The 20,698-nt window shown below is 35.5% G+C and overlaps 2 protein-coding genes across 3 annotated transcripts in view; one reads left to right on the forward strand and one right to left on the reverse strand.

Moving 5' to 3' along the window:
- The window catches only part of LOC131428338 (cyclic nucleotide-gated cation channel subunit A), a 437,118-nt gene that overhangs the window by 188,888 nt on the left and 227,532 nt on the right, over nucleotides 1-20,698 (reverse strand). The window lies entirely within an intron of this gene.
- Nucleotides 12,281-13,523, forward strand: LOC131428340 (serine protease 1-like). 2 transcript variants are annotated; one of them, XM_058592238.1, is made up of 4 exons: nucleotides 12,281-12,523; nucleotides 12,585-12,720; nucleotides 12,776-13,136; nucleotides 13,198-13,523. In XM_058592238.1, exons 1-4 carry the CDS (start codon nucleotides 12,475-12,477, stop codon nucleotides 13,492-13,494), a joined length of 843 nt encoding a protein of 280 aa, XP_058448221.1. In that variant the 5' UTR covers nucleotides 12,281-12,474; the 3' UTR covers nucleotides 13,495-13,523. The 2 variants fall into 2 exon arrangements, with proteins under 2 accessions (XP_058448221.1, XP_058448222.1); XM_058592239.1 differs by having other exon boundaries at nucleotides 12,645-12,720.

Consider the following 20,698-nt stretch of genomic DNA (forward strand, 5'->3'; position numbering starts at 1 on the left):
TCATTGAAGCGGGGCTAATCGATGGAACGGTGACATTGGAACTCGATTTGCTCTGTATACGAAATGTGTTATCGGAATTCTACTGAGATAACGCTTCTCTAAGTCCTGGACTAGAATTATTTGCATGTATATCTAAAACTGCTAGACCTTGGGACTTTTGCTAGGTCAAAGAAACACACACACACACGCACGTAAATTTACACAGTGTAGTTTAAAACGTTTAAATTCTAAATGATACACTCAAAAAAATTATTTTATAGGAGACCTAATCCTTCATACGAAGATAAAGACTTAGGGAACGGGTATAGCGTGATGGGTTAGTCGATGCCCTTTCACGCAGCCCACCTGGGTTCGATTCCCAACCCCGCACATAGGGTCAGAAAATTTTTCTGGCCCGAAGAGGCGAATGACCTTAAGGTTAAAACCTCTATAATCGAAACAAAAAAAAAAAGATAAAGACTTAAGGTGAAATTTGGCGAAATGCGAAAATCGCGTTTTTGATCAATTATTCAAAAACTAGACCGATTTTCGAAAAACCTAAAAAACACTTAAGTTTTCGAAATCAAATTTATCATAACTAAGTATTCTTAGAATTTTGAAATTTTGCTTTGCCGAGCCGTAATTGGTTTTTGAAATGTATAAACGGTCACTGTACCGTCCCACGGGGATGATTTTAGAATTGAAAAGTAGTGTTTGTAGCAGAATTTCACAAAGAATCTTAAAATGCAACTCAAAATTATAAAGTTTTAGCTAAAACAACCGAAAATTGAAAAAGTTTACCTAAACTTTTCTGCATTTTTTTATTGCTTGCGCGCTGCTGTTTCGTATTGAGGTTATGTGAGAAAAGCACGGTGGGCACGGTGGCATTATATCGTGAGCAAAAATTACATATCAAATAATGACGCGAATTTATGCAGTATTGAATCCTTTATTTACTAAGTAGCTGTCATTTATAATGCTAATAATTTCCAACTCTGTTGAGTTCAATGCATTGATGTTGCTGAAGCAATAATGCTTGGCTGTGTAATATCATACAATAGGTATTATTTTAGATTGCAGCAATTTTTATAGCAAAACTAAAACTTCAACATTGACAAGCTACTGAATGAAATGAATACAAGCCAAGTATTACCGTCCATTAACCTGATATACAAACAAAGTGATAAACATTGAGGGTCAGCTTCCAGCCAGTCAGCATGGAAAACTTATTGGAATTCATTGGTTTTTCAATTATTATGAATACAATGAATCAACGCTTGATTTTGCCTTCAAAATCGATTGAATTATAAGAAACTACGAAATAACTTTATATTCAATTTTGTGCCCCAAATATGTGCTTGAGAAAAGATTCACTAAATAATTTTAACTGCATGGTATGATGAACTATTAGTTATAATTGGAATGTATTCCAATAATGTAATCTAAGAAATTATTAAACTATTGATGATTTCTGGCACCGGAGGCCAGAGGCTGTTTGGTCTTCGGTTCGTTATCGTTGAAACAGACATTTCTAGACTCATCATGCTATATAATTCCGAAAGTCGCTTCCGAAAAAAAGTTAATGGTGAATACTTTTACGTAAATTCTATCTCATCGGCGGGAAGGGCCTGGTGAACGACTGGCAAAGATTTTTTACAAGCCAATATAACGAGAGGTAAGTCCACTGCGCTCAATCATTGAAAAAAGTTCTTGTTTCTATGTGTCCGTTTTTCTTGGTACGCTTTGTGCGACGGTTCGTTCAACTGAAGCGGATAAAATTTTGCGCGCATTTTATGACGCTACATTTCACCTTAATTCGTCAAATGACGGGTAATTCATTTGTAAAGACTTAATGTCGGATTAGCACGAATTTTACTGATTTCAGCTAGCAAGTGCGACAGTATGAATTTTTATGCACCATTTACCAGCAAAGCAGATGTGTGCTTCTGTGGCTTAGTCGGTTAACGGACGTACTTTTTGATCCAACGATCCTCGGTTCAAGTCCCAGCGGGCAATTTTATAACATGTAGAATCACAGTGTTTTTTTAAGTGTGTATGTATCGAAAACTTATTACAAAATAAAAGGATTTATCTCATAATTCTTCATAATGTTGCCAAAAAGTTTAAAAATACTAAGTTTCATAATTGAGCAACACCTCGAATTAATCTTATTCAGGATTCCGATTTGATTCCAGTCGAAATCATCAATGATCGTTTTCTGAGCCAAATGTGTTCATTTGTCACATACATATATAAACACAAAGAACTTATGTTAGAAAGCAATTCTTTTGGCAATAAAAAGAATCCAAAAACAACTGCATAAATTCAACTGTGGCGTTGCTAGATTCTAGAAGCAATGGAACTAGCGCGAATGCTAACGTATTTATTTGGCAATTACACCCCTTATTCGATTCATCCCTGCTGCTACCGATGCTAATTAAACATCGTAGGATCGTTTGGTCGTCCCGTTGTGACCATCGTTTACTGTGAGAACGACCGAAAGTATTGTAGAAAGACGCCTTTCTTGGTGTTGGTCAAAGGGGTGATAAATCGAACTGCCGGAGGTAGCCAGTGGGTGGTCGACAGAAGCACCCCGCCAGCTAATGCATTGTTGTGATCAGTAATTGGACGTCTCCAATGATGATACACTTGGCCAAAGGAACCGAAGACGGAATGGAATTGAATAGACGATATACAAATACTATCACGTAGCACGAGCAAAACCGAATTCTTACAAAATGTCTCCCGAGGGTTGCTGTAATTAGCTTCCTTCCACACCCATCGTTTATAACGCGGTGGTAGCACGGGTCAGTGGCGTCGTACAGATCCGTGTTCAACGTCCACCCGAAGCTACTGTAGTTGCTAGACGAAGAGCTAAGTGTCGATAACGATTCCAACCGATCGAGAGCTGCGACACAGGATGTGACGATGGTAATAAGTTGTAAAATTAATTACAGGCGACAGACTGAAAGTTACGATTAATTTTGTTGACTGACTAGTGCTGAGCGGGTTTGTTTGTTTTGATAAGCCATTGGTAGTGAATGAATAAGGTAAGGCAAATCATCAACATCGGCAGTAGGGGAAAGTATTATGAAGCGTCCCTGTTGGCAAAAATGTCCGCCTTCCTTTTCAAGCATTCAAGCTTTCTCTAAACAAAAGTTATATCACTATCTTTTCGTAGGATCTTTCTGCTATGCAAGTTTGGCAGTTGTCGTTTGCTGTAAAATGTGAAAAAACTGTAATTATAACATTTATTGGTGGACATACGACTGTCATTTTAGCAAACATACCAAACAAACCAGCACCCGCACTGGGGCATTATGTTTTAGGCAAATTAAAAATCTGAGGATATGGTCGTTATGAAAAATGTGTTTTTATCTATCAATTTTCATCACTTCTACCAGAATGTACAAAAATTATGTTTCTCAGCTTTATTGTAATGAAATACCCACATTATATTGACACATTTAGAAATGTCTCTTAAGGGAATATATTACAACATTTTACCCTACCAAAGTCGCTATGTGAAATGAAGCGAACCTGCGTCAGAAAATGTCAATATAGACTGCTTCCTGCACAAAATTGCCAATGATGCTATAGATACATACCTCACCATTAATCCATTATAACCCGGGGGTTTTAAAATTTGAATCAAATGAACTGATATCATCAGTTTCAACATATTATGTGTTGAAGATTATGGGAAAGGCAAAACCACTGTTAGAAAACTTTTCTAAACTAAATTATTCCACCGTATGATATATCATACACACAAATGTTAGCATCAAATTTTACATTATTTTACACATTATTTGGGATTTTTTTCATAGATATAACCTTTTTAGGGCTCTGCTAATGTTTTCTCACAAGATATAAGGATTATTGCATAATTTGACCAAAAAATACAAAGCAATATATAGCTTACTTTTGTACTGCCATTTGTAGTAGTTAGTAGGTAAAAGGTCAAGGATCAAAATACAATTAAATTTTGAAAAACAAACAGCAGATTTAACACACAAAGTTGTGTAGTGCAGTTTACTTGTTTTTGTTATCATGAAGCTGTTGGGTAGTGCAGTTCCACAGTAAACATTTTTTGAAAAATAGATATTTCTGCGTATGATATATCATACGCTAGGACATAATGGGTTAAAATAGACTCGCCCAGCTATCGTTGGAGTGAAATTCATATTTTCAGTCATATCATATTTCGATGCATTGAATAAATAACAGAACAATGAAAATCGTCATAATTGAAATATTATGCTTTGTTTTCTTTCCATTCCCAGTAACTATTCATCAGAGATAGATAATTGAAATGTATCCCTAGTTGAGTTTATGGTATATGAGTTAGCAGCTATACATAGTCTTGTCAAACCAGATGTCATCAATAACTTCATGCACGTTGCTTTTGCCATTATTTAGATTCTGGCAATCTTAATAAAAATTACAGATTTCAAAACTTATTCGATGAGTTTTGCCACTTTTCACAAGTAAAAACGCTTTCGCTGACCCATTTAAAATTACCTGTTGCCACGCTAAAAATTGTTTTATCGTTAGTGTCGCAACTTAGGTTCGAAACTGGTTGGATTCGCACTAGGATAGAGTCTGGCACCAAGTTCGAAACAAGTTGAAAGCAGTTGGGATGGAAGCTGGGGTAGGTTTGGTACACACGTCGTCAATTCAAATACACTCAATTCTGCGACTGTTTCAATGTCAAATTCAGTTGAATTAGTTGTAAAGCAAAAACATAGTGCATTTTCACATACTTTAACACATGGATCAATAAGTTCCGAGACTAACAATGGAAACAACATTTTTTTGCGAATTTTTTTTTATTCATCAACATAATCACCTTTTAGGGTGATACAATGGTTCCAATGTTTTTCCAATTTTTCTATACCATGTTTATAAAAAAATTTATCTTTCGCTTCAAAATAAGCTTCAGTTTCAGCGATGACCTCCTCATTTGAGCCAAATCTTTTTCCCTGGAGCATTTTTCTAAGATCAGCAAAGAGCCAGTAGTCACTGGAGGCTAAATCTGGCGAGTATGGGGTGTGGGGAAGCAGATCAAAGCCCGTTAAATTTCGCCATTGTTTTCATCGACGATTAATAAATTCTTCTAGTTCTCAGAACTTGTTTGCTTGTGGGTCCCCCATTTCCTGTTCCGGAAGTACCGAAAGAAGTAAATACAAACTTTTAATATAGAACTAAATTCGATTCCTCAGCGATGCTTGAACCGATTTTAACAAATATTAATTCAAATTAAATTAAAGCTCACATCTGGATCACCTGGTTCTGAAATTATACGGCGATGAGTGTCAAATCTTTTTCGTGTTTTGTTTTTTTGCACACCCGTTGGAAGGAAGCGGTTTAGTGAGAAAAGCAGAGTAAATAATCGATAAAACAATTAAACGCTGTTTATCATTACCTAGAATCGTTACAGTAACAGGAGTGCAAGATTTGTTGTCTCTGCGTTAAGATTTCTTGTCTTTGCGTCATACCAGAAAGATTAAAGCTGCGCTGCTTCTGCTTCGTGTATGAAATTCAAATAAAAAGTTATAATACGTTTGAATTATCTACATGAACAAGCTTTGTGACTGAATTACCATGCCAATTTTTATCTCAATGTTCAAAGCAGATATAAATATTATGAAAATATATTTTCGCATGAGAACGCTACTCAAAACTGAAATTGAGCCGGTAATGAAAACATCGCCATTCGCTCAATTTATCTCGACAGTCATGACATTTTGAGCTGTATGTATGAATGTATGTATGTGTGAAGCCATCATCAGTTCAAGGCATTACCAGTGTATGCGGGTAGACTTACAGTAGATCCGAATTTGATTATCAGATAGCTTTCATATAATTGCTGTTAAGAAGGTCAAAATGGGTTTTGAGGACTCGGCGCCTTACAGCAAGAACATCCGGCCATATAATAAAGAATTTCGCTGTACCAGCTTAAACCCGCCTGATGGTTTGTTTGTTAGAAGGGTGCGTCTTACTCATTTCAGACCTTCAGGGAGAAACACAAAGCTTCCCCCGCGTGACTCAGGTTGACAATCCACTCCATCATCCAGTCATTCACTTGTAAGATACCCTGATGCACTCCCTGCCCCTACCCGTTGTCGATATTCTTGAGCATAATACAATACAATACAATATAATATAATATAATATAATATAATATAATATAATATAATATAATATAATATAATATGATATAACATAATTTAATATAATATAATATAATATAACATAACATAATATAATATAATATAATATAAGATGATATAACACAGCACAATATAATATAATTTAGCACATTATAATATAACATAATACAATATAACACAATACTTATACTTATAATATAATATAATATAATATAATATAATACAATATAATATGATATAATGCAATGCAGTATAATACCATACAACATAATAAAATATATTATAATAAGATAATATATGAAATAATATGCTATGATACAAACTATAACAGTTGATTTCGCAGTGTAAGTTATTCTCTTCTTTCGTCGCAGTACTGCAGGAAATATAATATTTCTTTTTTAATAATAATAATAATAATAATAATAATAATAATAATAATAATAATAATAATAATAATAATAATAATAATAATAATAATTATAATAATAATAATAATTCTATTGACCAAATGTCATCATAGACGCTCGGGGAGGCATGAGATAGGAACTTGTGAGGACTTAGTTATCTCACCATTTGACGACCAAAATCTCATGACATTTTGAGCTGGTGACATTCTCTGGCTTTGACTACTGTGAGAGAGTACGACAAAATTAACTGCTCTCAATATTGCTGTCGTATGTCATGGCTCTTATGATTGCGCCAAACTCTCGTGTCATTGCGTGTTGGCTACTGTTAAGGTAGCGCTTCGCCGTGGTCAGGTCGAAGCGAGACAACTCACTGCTTCCTCTTGCTTTGTCGCCGAAATTTTACCCTAAATTGCAAATTTCTCCAATACTAACCCAATTCACGAAAAATCAAAAACATACAATTGTAGGTAAATGATTTTACTATGCATTTGGCGAAAAATATCAGTTAGAAAGCTTTTCTTTCGCGAGATTTCGTGCGAGTTTTGTTAAACATTTTGTTTTATTTTTTCCTTTTCTCGCTATAAACAACTCGCATATGTAGGGATGTGCTACGTTTTCAACAAAGCGTCAAAGCTAGTAACGATGAAAATCATTACTGATTTCTCGTTCTATTGAAACATGAATAGTAATTATTTTACAAAGTAGTAACACTTACTTACATTTTCTACTCATCTATATTCAACGTTTACGCAGAGAGAACGGAAAACGAAAACAAAAGAAATGTTGTTAGCGTCTACCGTGTGTTGCATTTTGCACACCCCAATGCATGCGTTGACATTGTGTGCGTGCGAAAGAATAAGGAAAAACTCATTTATTTTTATAACTCGCACGAAATCTTTCGATAAAAACGTTTTTCAGGCACAATTTATATACGAATCGATAGAAAAATTAATTATCTAGAATCGTATGTGCTTGGAATTTCCGTTTTCTTTCCCCTTTTCTCACAATTTTGGGTAAAGTGCGTGAAACCCCGGGATAGGCAGCGTACTCCCGTGACCACGGCGAAGCGCTACCTTAAATGTATCAGCTGCGCGTATCGTTGCCAGTGACTGTCCTATGCTTGGTGACAGTTTAAAAATATGTAAAATTTTCGCACCCTTGGTCAAAACATTCAAACCTAGCCATATAAAATGTCGATACAAATCCGGTACGTGCTGGCACGGAACAAGAAAACACAGCTTGCCTTAACAAACGAAGCACATAGCGCGTTTTGTTCAATTTCGCACACGCCATAAAAAAACGAAAAAAGAAACTTACTTACTCACTTTACTCAGATATAGCGTGACCGAGGTTCAAAATAAAGGTCTTATGGTCCCATACAAAGCTTTAGAATTTCATCCGGATACAACTATCGGTTCCGGAATCATAGGACGCCAGTGTGTGTTTAAAATTGTATATCGCCACATGAAGCCGCTAAGCTAAGAACGTAAAAAGATTCCTAAACTGGGCACGAAACCATTCCAACCGTTAGCCATTGTTAGTAGACGGCCTACCAAATTGATTCCGGCTATCCTGGTTTCCGATTTCCGATTCCGGAACCATCGAAAATAGAGTTTAAATACTACAAAATGAAACTCAGTAGAAGGTCTTATGGTCCCATATAAAGTTCCTGAATTTCATCAGGATCCGACTTTCGGTTCCGGAACTACTGGGTGTAGTGTTAAAAATTTCATACCGCCACCTAAAGCGACGAAGTGTAGGAGGGAAAAATTCTTCAACTAGGTTCAAAAAGGTTCCAATTTCGGCTATTCCGGTTCTCCACGGAAATCGGTATTTTGGTGAAAAAATTAGTTGATTTTTTGAATTTAGTTATATATTTTGTAAGACAACTAAAAAAATTTTACTTTTGTTATTTTAGATTTTTTATTTTCTCATTTCCTTAATAATGATCAAATATTAGTTGATATGGCTATTTTTTAATTGAATTCACCAATTAAACGTGCTGTCATTTCTTAGTTAAGGCACACTCCATTCCCATTCAATTCATTTTGCAGATTAATTAGAATAATAAAATGTTGTTTTCAACCAACATGAATGGTTGAATTGACTTCTGTCATCTGCAACTATATGACGCACTGTCACCGAAAACAATATTAACACTGTAATGACTACTAGCCACTAGATGGCACACTACTACCGAAAAGAATTTTGCAGTCGCGGTTGTCTTTTCTATATTGGCAGGTATAAATACGATAGCGACTTCCCGTGTTGCATTAATGGGAAAGACGTAAACGAAACATAAACATCTTTTTCATAAATTTTTTCTTCTTAATCACTGTTTTCTTCATTCAACTCAGAGAAATCAACTCTCTCACAGAAAACTTTGAGCACTCGGAAGGCAAAAATCGAATAGAAGTAGTACCCCGGACGAGTGAAACATACTAGAAATAACAAGAAGCCACAGAGAAAAGCAATCGCCTGCTACGAGTATTCTACACAAACTGTGAAGGATCTTATTTTCTTGATCCAAAACTATGTTTTGAACAAATATAAACTATACACTCAAAAAAAATGAATTTTACAGGTGACTAGATGGCACATTACTAGATGGCACATTACTTTTATTATGTCTTTCCCTCATACGATGTAATTCATAAAGACCTAATTTGTCAAATGACGGAAAAAAATTTTTGTAATGACTTAATGTTAGATTAGGTTGAATTTTACTGGTTCGACTGTTCTGCTAGCAGATGCGACAGTATGAATTCAAATGCACCTTTTACAAGCCAAGCAGATGCATGCTTTTGTGGTTTAGTCGATTAACAGACGTACTTGCGATCCAATGATTTTCGGTTCAAGTCGCGGCGGTTACTATCAGTATTCTTTTTTTTTATTTCAATGAATTTCATATCATGAAGTTTTAGACACAATATTAAATCTTCTTCCACGTAAATTTGCGTGAACTGCGACGCTCCATTTATATACATCTAATAAGATGTAAAATCACAGGTTTTTTTTTAAGTGTGTACAACCAGTTGCAATATATGTTGGGAGACACAACGAACTTCGTTTGACGTATACATTTAGAATGTAACATTCGAAACTCTATTCACAGTTCCACGTAAAAACATTATTACGTACAATCGCATCAAATGCGTACAAATTCTGAATAAATACACTTTCCACTGCATTTTTACATATCGATTTAGAAATTTAAATATGGATATAACACATGCGAAAAACAATTTTCAAACTGTTTCGACAAGACTATTTTTTTTAGTTTTGCCTTTCTCTAGAGAAAGGTATTAGAATTGCTGGAAAAACCGACCATCAACGGAGCCTCGGAGACCCATAGTGTTATATACCATTCGACTCAGTTCGACGAGGTCGGAAAATGTCTATGTGTGTATGTGTGTGTGCACTTTTCGAAGATATTTATAGGCGCTCAATTTTCTCAAAGATGGCTGAACCGGTTTTAACAAACTTAGGCTCGTTTGAAAGCTACTGTCGGGCCATTGATCAAGTTCAAAGCTCAAATGGCTGTGATTTTTGGTTCCGGAGATATGATTGTATAAGTGACGCAACCGACGGAACACGTTGTTTTTTACCGCTCTAATGTATATAAGGGTGCCAATATTTTGAGATCACCTCTAATTTCGTAAAGCGCTATTGTTCAGAAGTTTAAGCATCTCTAAAAAAGTCCTCATGCAAAATTTGAGCTAAATCGGACATGGGTAAGAGGTGCAGCCCAGCGGTTAAAGTTTGAAAATTTTCGATCTTGAAGTTTGAAAATTTCCGAAATCGAACATTTTTTTGATGTCAAAAATCTTAAAATTACATGAAACGTCGAGATTTAGTGTTATCTCAAAAAAATTTGTTTTTTAAATCGACTTTCTGGGACTTAAAAAAAAGTCCCAAAAATCGATTCTAAAAAAAATACTTCGAGATGACACTAAATCTCGACGTTTCATGCAATTCTAAGACTTTTGGCATCAAATTTTTTTTCGATTTCTGAAATTTCATATACCCCTATGGTGATTTTTCAAGATATATGAAAATTCCACTAAGTGGACTAAGAAGGGTTTTTTTAAATTGACATCACTGCTCTCATACAAATAGGCAACGCAAATGTCAAGCACTAGTTTGAAAAAATTATGCTGACTGTGTGACATAAACACTGAAGCATGCTTTTGTGAACTACTCGAATCAATCTTAATCAATTGGTGTCAAAATTAGTATCCGAAATTATTTAATAAAAGTATGAAATATATTTTCATGAGACTGTTATGAAAGAAGAGAAAGGCATTATCACACCACTAGGTGGATTAAGAAGGGTTTTTAATGGATTGTTTTGCTTTGACACTTCTCATGAGTTTTTGGATAGTAACCTTGTTAATAAAATCAATTTCATTTTTGTTTTCTTTGTGCTGTCTGTCAGCAGCTATGGTGACATTCAGATAGAGTAAAATTTCCTGATTTTAATCACAAAATTAGTTGCCAATTAGAATTTCGTGTTGGATTGAAATTTTGCTGGTTTGTGTCCAGGATATTCGCCAACTAAACACATTCTCTAAAAATAAGAATTTTTTTTTGCAAAGTCAATTCTGAATTTTAATTAACTAATTTAATAGTTGTTTTGGAAATTTTGTTGTTAAAATGAACTAATTCAAAAATCAACTATTGGAAATAGTGGTCAAAAACTGCAAAATGGATCTCACTTACTTTTCTTCAAGAATGTCCAATCGATTTTCACAAACCTAAAAATTCAAAAGAAAAGTCTTACAGTTTTCTACGAAATACCTAATTTTGTTGTGGATGAATCTTCCGGTTCCAGGAAAATAGGGTGATTTGATTTATAGATTTCATTAGAATACTTTCGAACGAACTTTCCTGTTTCTATTCAATGAACGGTTGTTTTTAGAATTCCACAGTCAAATTTATGATGCTATGAGTAATATGAAAAATCATTACACCACTAGGTGGATTAAAACAGGTAACCAATTTGAAATCATTAGTTACCTTCACCATGTAGTGAGTCATTGTTTCGTTGTCACATTTTACAGCGGTGATCATTTTGCTCCAAAACGGTTACCGGTTACCGAAAAGTTACGAGGGAACTTATTGTAACTAAGTATGATAAGATGTGAATTCGTAACATTTTTTTACTTAATTGTCACCGACTTGTTTCGCTATGTAGCATATGTTTTCATTTTTAATGAATAAGGTATAGGTGCCACTGGGGCCATGTACAGCGATCTGTTCAATTGGGTCACCATCCAAGATAGAGCTACTGAGCTGATGCCGACTTTACGTAATAAAAAAAATAATTGAAATAATCGCAGTTGAAAAACCATTATAATATGCACACATAAATCCCTACGGGCTCTTCAGTGTCTTTCTGAACAAGGTTCTCAACTTTATTTATTTGTTATCATCAGCCGTTCTGAAGCATAACCAATCTAAGTTTCATTGCTGACATCGAATCTATGCGGAACTTGTCTAGAAGGATTCATAGTCAAAATGAAACAAAAAATGAAAGCATTTCTAACCATTTTCACACTGAAAAAAATTTAGCTCGCAAAACAAGCTCCATTACGTGTCTATTCCACACAACAAAAACTTAGATACCTTATTGCACAAGACATCATTCCATAAAACCATAAAACGCCGGCAAAAGATTCACGTGATCGAATATGCAAATCAAATGTCCCAGCCAAGGCTTAGTCGTTGTTATTCACGTAAACTGAACGCCTCGTGTGTGACAAACCGCGCTTCGTGTGTCAAGTTCAGCTTAACCGCTGAATCGATCCGTACAGGTTCAACGGCATGTGATCAGGAAGAGCTCATACGGCGTTGGTTGGATTCGATCGCATCGCTAGTGTTTATGTTAGTCAACCAACCTTTCCTGTACAATGAGCGATGGAAATTATTTCGTCTTACTTTTTGTGAGTTTAATTGGTGGTAAGTAATGCACAACATGTTTGCTGTTTTACTTTGTATATGTTCAATGTTTCGCTTCAAGCGGCACATGTCAGTTCGAACAGTTCAGCTAAATCCTGGATTCCATTCATGGCGAGTTTAGAAAATGAAGGTGGTCAGTTCTGTACCGGTTCTGTCGTCGGATCGCAATGGATCATAACCGAAGCCAGTTGCGTATGGTAAGTTGAACTCGAAGATATCTCAATAGACCATTTAGTATTACCTAACTTTCAGGAAGAAACTCTCATCTGAATTTTCTGTTGGTATTGCACCACAAAACAACGAATCGGTTGGATGGTACCACGAAAAGGCGAACAAAATCTACATTCATCCAAACTATAACTCGTCAGTTCCTTTGCAATCGAATGTGGCACTTCTCAGGCTCAGAAAGGCAATCAGCCGCTTCGCACCAATCGAAATAGATCACGATCAATCCTATCCAGAGGGTCCGTTGAAATGCTTGCTAGCTGATTGGGATAGATACCGAAGTCCAGAAACTCGAATACAGTACTTAGAAATTGCATCAACGAAAGATCGCCTCTGTGAGTCGTCTCAAAGCCAATGTGGATTAGAATTTGGAAAAAATATTTGTGAGGTCGTATGGTTTAATGTGCTTTTGATTTTTATTTCACTTACCCATCGGTTTTCTTCAACAGTTTCATAACGGAAGTCCTCTGATTTGTCAAAGAAACAATGCTTTTGGGCTGATGGCTATTTTAACCGAGCGGAAGCAATGCTCTAATTTAAGTTTGAATGCTTTTCTGGATCTGAGACCACAAGCTGACTGGATCAATGGTGTCGTACATGGAAATACTGATTACATAAATGCGCAAAAAGTAAACTATTCAATGAGACTTTCACAGTTCAACTGGATGATTGTGGCGGTTACGTTTTTCATTCTTAGTGTCACAATATTTATCAAAATTTTGAAATCGGGCTTCGAAATACGTTAGTTTTATAATAAACGTGTGTGTTGAAAGTTTAGCACGATCTATAGTTGGTGACTTTTCTTTTCTTGCTGAGCAATTCCATTTGAATTTGGCTTTAATTGAAGTTTTGTACAGATGTTCAGGATGGCAAATTGAATTTTGAATTCACTAGTACAGAGTGATGGGTAAGCCATTGCCTTTCAAGTACCCCTGCTGGGTTCGATTTTCAACCTCAATCCCCATTTAGAATGGATGTTATTGTAGGGAAGGCGAAAAAAAGTTAGGACCCTAAAGGTTTTTTGTCGTGAATACGACTTACTTTACCATGGGGCGCCTCACTGAAAAAAGACGGTCAAAAGTCTGTACTGGCTTAGGGGTCTTAACAAAAGTTTCTCAGTACGCGTCTGTTGAAGGTGGTCCCTTAATTTTTATTAAGGGGGTAGTACCAATTTCGCGCAAAACGTATATATTTTTATACAATGAATTTTTGTTTCACCTTACAGATTTGAAGAAAATAATATTCTGAAACTTTCACAATTTGTGTTATAGAGTACGGAGAATCATATAACGATTGGTTTACGTTCACAAAGTTTCACAATTTTGAGAAAAGATAATTTCAAAAACACCTATTTTTTCCATAAAACTTTATTTACTTTCTGAAAATGACATCATATCAAATTGTTGTATTTGGTAAAGCTATTTGTTTCAAAATTATCTAAAACTTTTTCTCTATAACTGCGAAGATAAATTCAAACACTTGTTTTGACAGTAAAAATTTTATATCTCGAATTTTCGTACAGGAATTAAGTGAAAAGTAAAGACACTCAAAATATTATTTTCTTCACAACTGTAAGATGAAAAAAAAATCATTGAATGAACATATTTTGTTTGCCATAAATTGGTACTACCCACTTAATAAAAATTAAGGGACCTCCTTCAACAGACGCGTCATACATAACTGAGAAACTTTTGTTAAGACACTTAAGCTCTTGAACGTCAATGAAAGCCAGTACGGACTTTTGACCGTCTTTTTGTCTTTCTCATATAGAAAGGCTATGCAATCACTGTGAAAACCGACTTTTTAACCGAAGCCCGGAGGGCCGTATGTCATATACCATACGACTCAGCTCGACGAACTGAACAAATGTCTGTGTGTGTACGTGTGTATGAATGTAACAAAAATATGCACTCACTTTTATCAGAGACGGCTGAACCGATTTTCACAAACTAAAATTCAAATGAAAGGTCTCATGGTCTCATGGATTGCTATTGAATTTCATCCTAATCCGACTTCCGGTTCCGGAGATATAGGATGATATGTACCAAAAAATGGAAAAAATGCACTCACTTTTTTCAGAGATGGCTGAACCGATTTTTACAAACTTAAATTCAAATAAAAGGACTAATAGTCCCATAACCTGCAATTGAATTGGATCCGACTTTCGGTTACGGAGTTACATGGTAATATGTGAAAATTAGAGAAAAAGTGTGCACCCGATTTTCTCAGAAATGGCTAAACTGATTTTTACAAACTAAGATTCAAATGAAAGGTCTTAGAGTTTCCTAAAAATTTCATCCGGATCCGACTTCCGGTTCCGGAACTAAACCGTGATAAGTGAAAAACCAATTTCATTAGTAGTTTTTCACAAACGATATTCAAAACCGGGTACAAATCCCATAATACTATCTGATAAATTATTCAAGTTTGCAGAGCTTGTTAGTTTGTGGGCATAAAAACTTAATTCCTGTTCCGGAAGCACCGAAAGTGGTGAAGGAAAACTCCAAAAATAGAACTCACTTCGAATTCTCTGCGATGCTTGAACCGAATCAAATCATAATTTGAATTGAAGCTCATATTATTTTTAAAAATACTGTGAAATTTCATCCGGATCCGACTTCCGGTTCCGCACTTACAGGGCGATGAGTGTCAAAGTTTTCAAATCGCCATATAGATTGATAATATGTACAACACCGAAAGAAGAAGAAAACACAACACAAACGATGCGTGCTTTATTCTATTTCGTACACGCAATAAAGAAAACGAAACGGTTGAGGATGTCTGCTGCTAGGGTGTAATATTGGTAAAAGACAGTGCTGCGGTTGATAAAAATTATAGCTCTTTTATGATCAGTACGACCGAAAGAATAAACAAATGTCGATAAATTCAAATTTATTTGAAAACATAGGAAATTTTCACATCCGGTAGTGCAGTAAAACCGTGCCGGTCATGTAATGATGTCAATAATAATAATAATAATAATAAAAGTAATAATCCTACTACATATTTTATGCTACTGATTCATGCTGTTTAGCTTGACTTACATATGCAGAAGTAACAGAAACGCAGGTTCGCTTTGTTTGTTAGATTTCATTTAATTGATTCAATTGAAATAAAGCGTGAAATAGTGAATCTATCTTTACTGTTCAATTTTTAGGTCATATTAGTTGCTGGCAAACAAACCAACTTCGGCTATACCGGTCATCTGAATCCGGTTTCGGAAGAATTGGAAATGGTGATTAAAAAATTGCAGAAAGGATCTGTAAGACTTTTCCTTTGAACCTATAAGTTTGTGAAAATCGATGTGGCCATCTCGAAGGAAAGCGAGGTCCTCCGAGATGGCCACATCGATTTTCACAAACTTATAGGTTCAAAGGAAAAGTCTTACAGTTTCATACTGAATTCCTAAATTAATTGTAGATACTACTACCGGTTCCGGAACTACAGGGTAAACAGGATTTGTAGAGTTGTTTTAGCGAATTTCACAGTAATATTTATGTTGTTATGAGTAATATGAGAAAGGCATTATTACACCACTAGGTGGATTAAAACAGATTTCAGTTTCCGACCACTGTGCGCCTTTTCAAAATTTACCCTGTATAAGTATAAGAGTGGGTAGAACTTAATCATCTTTTGTTTTATTTAAAGCAGCAAAAAAAATTTTGTTCCATACCATCGGAAATATGTTCAGCCATTTACGATAAAATTTTTCACAGTAAACATAAAAAATAACTCAAAGTTGCAGTTTTCTAAATTGTTTGGTATGAACGGGTACTAAGATAAAATTCAGTGTCCAAATAAGGCGCGCAAAATTTCAAACACACGAATTGAACGAATCATCGCACAAAACGTATAATGCAAAACCGATACATAGAGAAATACGGAATATTTTCAGTCATGGAGCGCAGTGGTCTTAAGACACGTTTGGTTCGTCAGTAGTACAGGAACTAACGGTGGTCAATTTAGTCGTTCAATTTATAACCAACATCCTTTTATAATTGATTTTCTATGTACACGCAGAATAATCTCGATCGCTTAAATCTAATTCCTTACTGAAAAGACCACAAAAATCTGTTTTGGACTTTTCTTATTCAAATGAAATTAAACAATACATTTCTAATATCACGAGATCGGTGTTGTCCCCTACAGAAACCTATAGTTTTTACTCTCGTGTGGTGCTCCTTATACTGTTAGAATGTGAAGCATTGATAGTTTCTGAAATTTACATAATCAATCAACCTGCACATACCAGTGGCGTACCGAGAAAATTTGGCGCCGGATAGTATTCACGTCATCCAGTTGTGTCTCTGACATTACTCACCCACTTTTTCCATATACATGTTGTTGAAATGAAATCCCAAATCGATGAACTAAGAGTAAAAAATTATATCCAGTAAATGAAAATGATCCACTCGCTCCGTTTTGCTTCAAGAGCGGAGCAAAGTGGTGACCAAAAGCACGATTTCCATTCAATATGCATTACTTGATCAATAATCAATATGGCAGTTCGATTCTACGCTATATTTATCCAGTGAGGAATCCACTTCTACGTCCTATAAATAGTTCAAGTGCGAAACAATCCTGCGTTTACTTACTTGTGTTTTACTAGGCATTGAAACGGTTAATATAGGCTAGAATCTTAGTTAGCCTTCCACAAATCTGTAATTTGTGATGAGAATATGCTGCAACGTCAAAAATTACGTTACGACACTTTTCCAATAAAATTCACAAAGTACAGATAACGCAGTGATATACGAGAGCTACCAAAAACTCATCTCTGTTAAATATCACTGATGATGACCATAGTTTGAAATTGTAATAAAACTCATGAAACACTAAAGAATGAAAGTCGAAATTGGGAAATGATTATTAATATTATAAACACTGAACAAACTTTTACTAAAACGTCAATATATAAGATAAATCGACAAACAAATGGATAAATAATGGATTTTTTGTTGGGTAGCTACAGAAATTTAAGTATTTAGTTAAGCTGCTTAGATAATAGTAAAGTGACAATTTTGTTATCATGCTGTACGGTGTCGATAGCAAGTGAAGTCATTTATTAATACTAGAACTACTTAGCATTAATCAAATAAATGCTTCACTATTGGCTTCCAGTGCGGCAATCGTTGCTGGTTTATCCTTGTAGACATGAGGCTTATCATGGCCCCATGGTAGGCAAAAAAATCTTCAACCAGCACACGGTAGCACTCGCCATTCTCACCAACGTTCCGCCAATAGTCGCATTTGAAGAAATACGGCCCGATGATGCCACCGTGGTGCACCGACCCATAATCCACACCAAACAATGACTTTTTTGTGATTGGTAGTTTCTGCAATGCTTCTGACATTCTTCTTCAGGTCTTCTCTCCAGATGCGACAATTTTGCTACTTAATCAATTCTAACAATCTAATAAGAAACACAAATTTGGTTGATACGCCTCGGTGAAAAGAATAAGACTTATTCACGTCAAAAGTATCTATCATTATCTTCATAACACAACTTTAAACTGAATTCCATTTGCGAGGAACCGTTTCGCATGTAAATGGATATTTCAGTATGCACACGACCCCGTCGACAAATCAATCCATTTTTAACGTACAATATTGAAGTAATTCTTTCGAATGAACTATAATGTGGTTAATCCATTAACAAATCACCGAGATACAAGCGCTTCAAATAAGGTCCGAAAAATCTATTGCCGAAAGATTTAAATTTGTCTTTTTCTAATTGATATTCAATGTTACTCAAATGAACACGGTGTGCAGCAGACGGAAAATGGCATCCACAAGCGACTATCTAAGCCAGCGAATGGATGTAACTCAGTTTTGTCATTCACTCACTAGTCAAGCTATCAGCTTCACTCGCAGGCAGCCACCGACTGAAGTGGAAATTGTGACATAGCATATATTTGTAGTCACCGGTTTGTGAGAAGGTTCATACTGTTCAGAACGGAGCGCTTTTTTTTTCATGCATGACGTGAACCCTCCCTAAACCGTAGCAGAATTAGAGTTGTCACATTCAAATCTGTATTTTACAGAAGAATAATCTGCAAATCTGTATCGAGGGATCAAATATCTGTACTTCAAAATGATTAGAAATTGAAAGACGATTTAACAAAAGAGTTATTAGAAACCGAATTTAAAGAAACCAGAAATTATTTTCATTTGACTTTTATAATGGTGTAGAAGTACGTTGGAAGTGAGTTTTGCATTGGAAAAGCGATTCGATAACAGAAATGAAAATCCAATCTGACAGTATCTTTTCATATTCTCTTAATAATAAGTAATTGTATACATTTATTTTTTAACTACCTTTCATAATCACCAAGGCCATTCATAATGACCGAGGTCTATCCCGTGTTAGAGAAAGTTAAGAAAATATGAAGAAGCCTATAATGATCACAAGAAAAAGTAAACACAGAAAAACCGTCATTAGCAGATTGGATTACTAATGTTTAATGTCCTAGACATTCTCTTTTATTTGATTTTTACTCTTTTCAAGCACTACCACTAAATCAAGATAACGACTCTTAAGCGTTTAAAACCAGCACTATTATTCAATGTAGTGCATGAAATGCGAGGTGTGAAGCGACGATCGAAACCATCAGCCGAAACGAATTTCCAGACATGACAGTCACGATCTTTTTTTGGCGCACATCTACGGTCCTCCGTGAAACTGGCACCAGTGGTGATAAATTGGTTGCACTGCTGAGTTCCCATCATACATTCCTAATGCAAATGTCAAACCGTGAGAACCCTTTCGATTCGGTAGCTCATTTGTATATATTGAGATTTTATGGCACACTTTGGTTGAAATGATAACAATGCAATTAATCTCGCGCTCCACCAAGCGGTGAGTGCGGTCATTTCAGAAGGTACCGGGAACGAACCGCATTTTTTAAAAATATTTATATGCACGTACATGTCTTCATTATTTATCTTTGGTTGCCATACATGTTTAAGTTAAATGTTTGCGAGTCGATTGGTTGAAAAATAATCAACAAGTTACCGAATAATTTTCATTCAATATTATGACAGGAAAAGGTTACGCGGATAGTTTTGCATTTTTAAATTAACTCCCGGCCCCGTATAGTGAAGAGTGAAGCGTTTTTAATTCCAAAATATAAAACTTCGATTTGATATGAAAATACTCTTTATACAATTTCAATATGATATTCTAAATGCACTAACTTTTCTCTCAACACTACTCAACGTTTTGGCCAACGTTTTGACCAACATTTTATCTCCGTACCTTCCTCCAATTTTTCTTCTTCGAGATGCTTGATGATGGGCCAGAACTTCTCAAACAGAGCCGTAGTTCTGGTTCGTTCGTAGGGTTGAAATCGTTCGGCACGAATTTAACCTCATGGTAATGGCACAAGGCAAAATCCTACCAAAAAATCGGAGTGGAAGTAGACGCATTCCTTTATGTACACGCGCCTATAGATCGTACCGGTTGACACAAATGGAGTACTTCGCTTTCCTCATTACCAAAATGATTCATGTATTCTTGGCAAACTTTAACATTTCATACTTGGACATCAAACTTATGATGGGTAGTGAAAAACAGAAGTCCCGTAAACTGCCGGAAATCAGCATTCACGCACGTCCGGTTATTCATAAAGATTGAATGCGAGTTTGAGAACGTGTGTGTGTGTACAGCTTACGTTCACGCAGTTTTTCCACCATATTGTGCCATTAATTGCGATTCGGTGTCTTTTTAACTTTGTACGTGTGCAGTCCACATCAGTAGTTTTTTGCGTGTACGAGAGTTGAATTCAAACGGAGTTTTTTCGTCACATTCCTTTTGTATTAATATTGAAAGCTTGAACTACTCGCTTGTGATCCTTTTCGCTATACGGGAATCCAAATTGGTCACTTTTTTCCTTCCGATCAACAATTAAACGTACAGTTCGTGCTCGCATCTCACCCGACACAGTCAAA

Source organism: Malaya genurostris, chromosome 2 (assembly GCF_030247185.1).
Source record: "Malaya genurostris strain Urasoe2022 chromosome 2, Malgen_1.1, whole genome shotgun sequence".
Taxonomy (NCBI): Eukaryota; Metazoa; Arthropoda; class Insecta; order Diptera; family Culicidae; genus Malaya; species Malaya genurostris.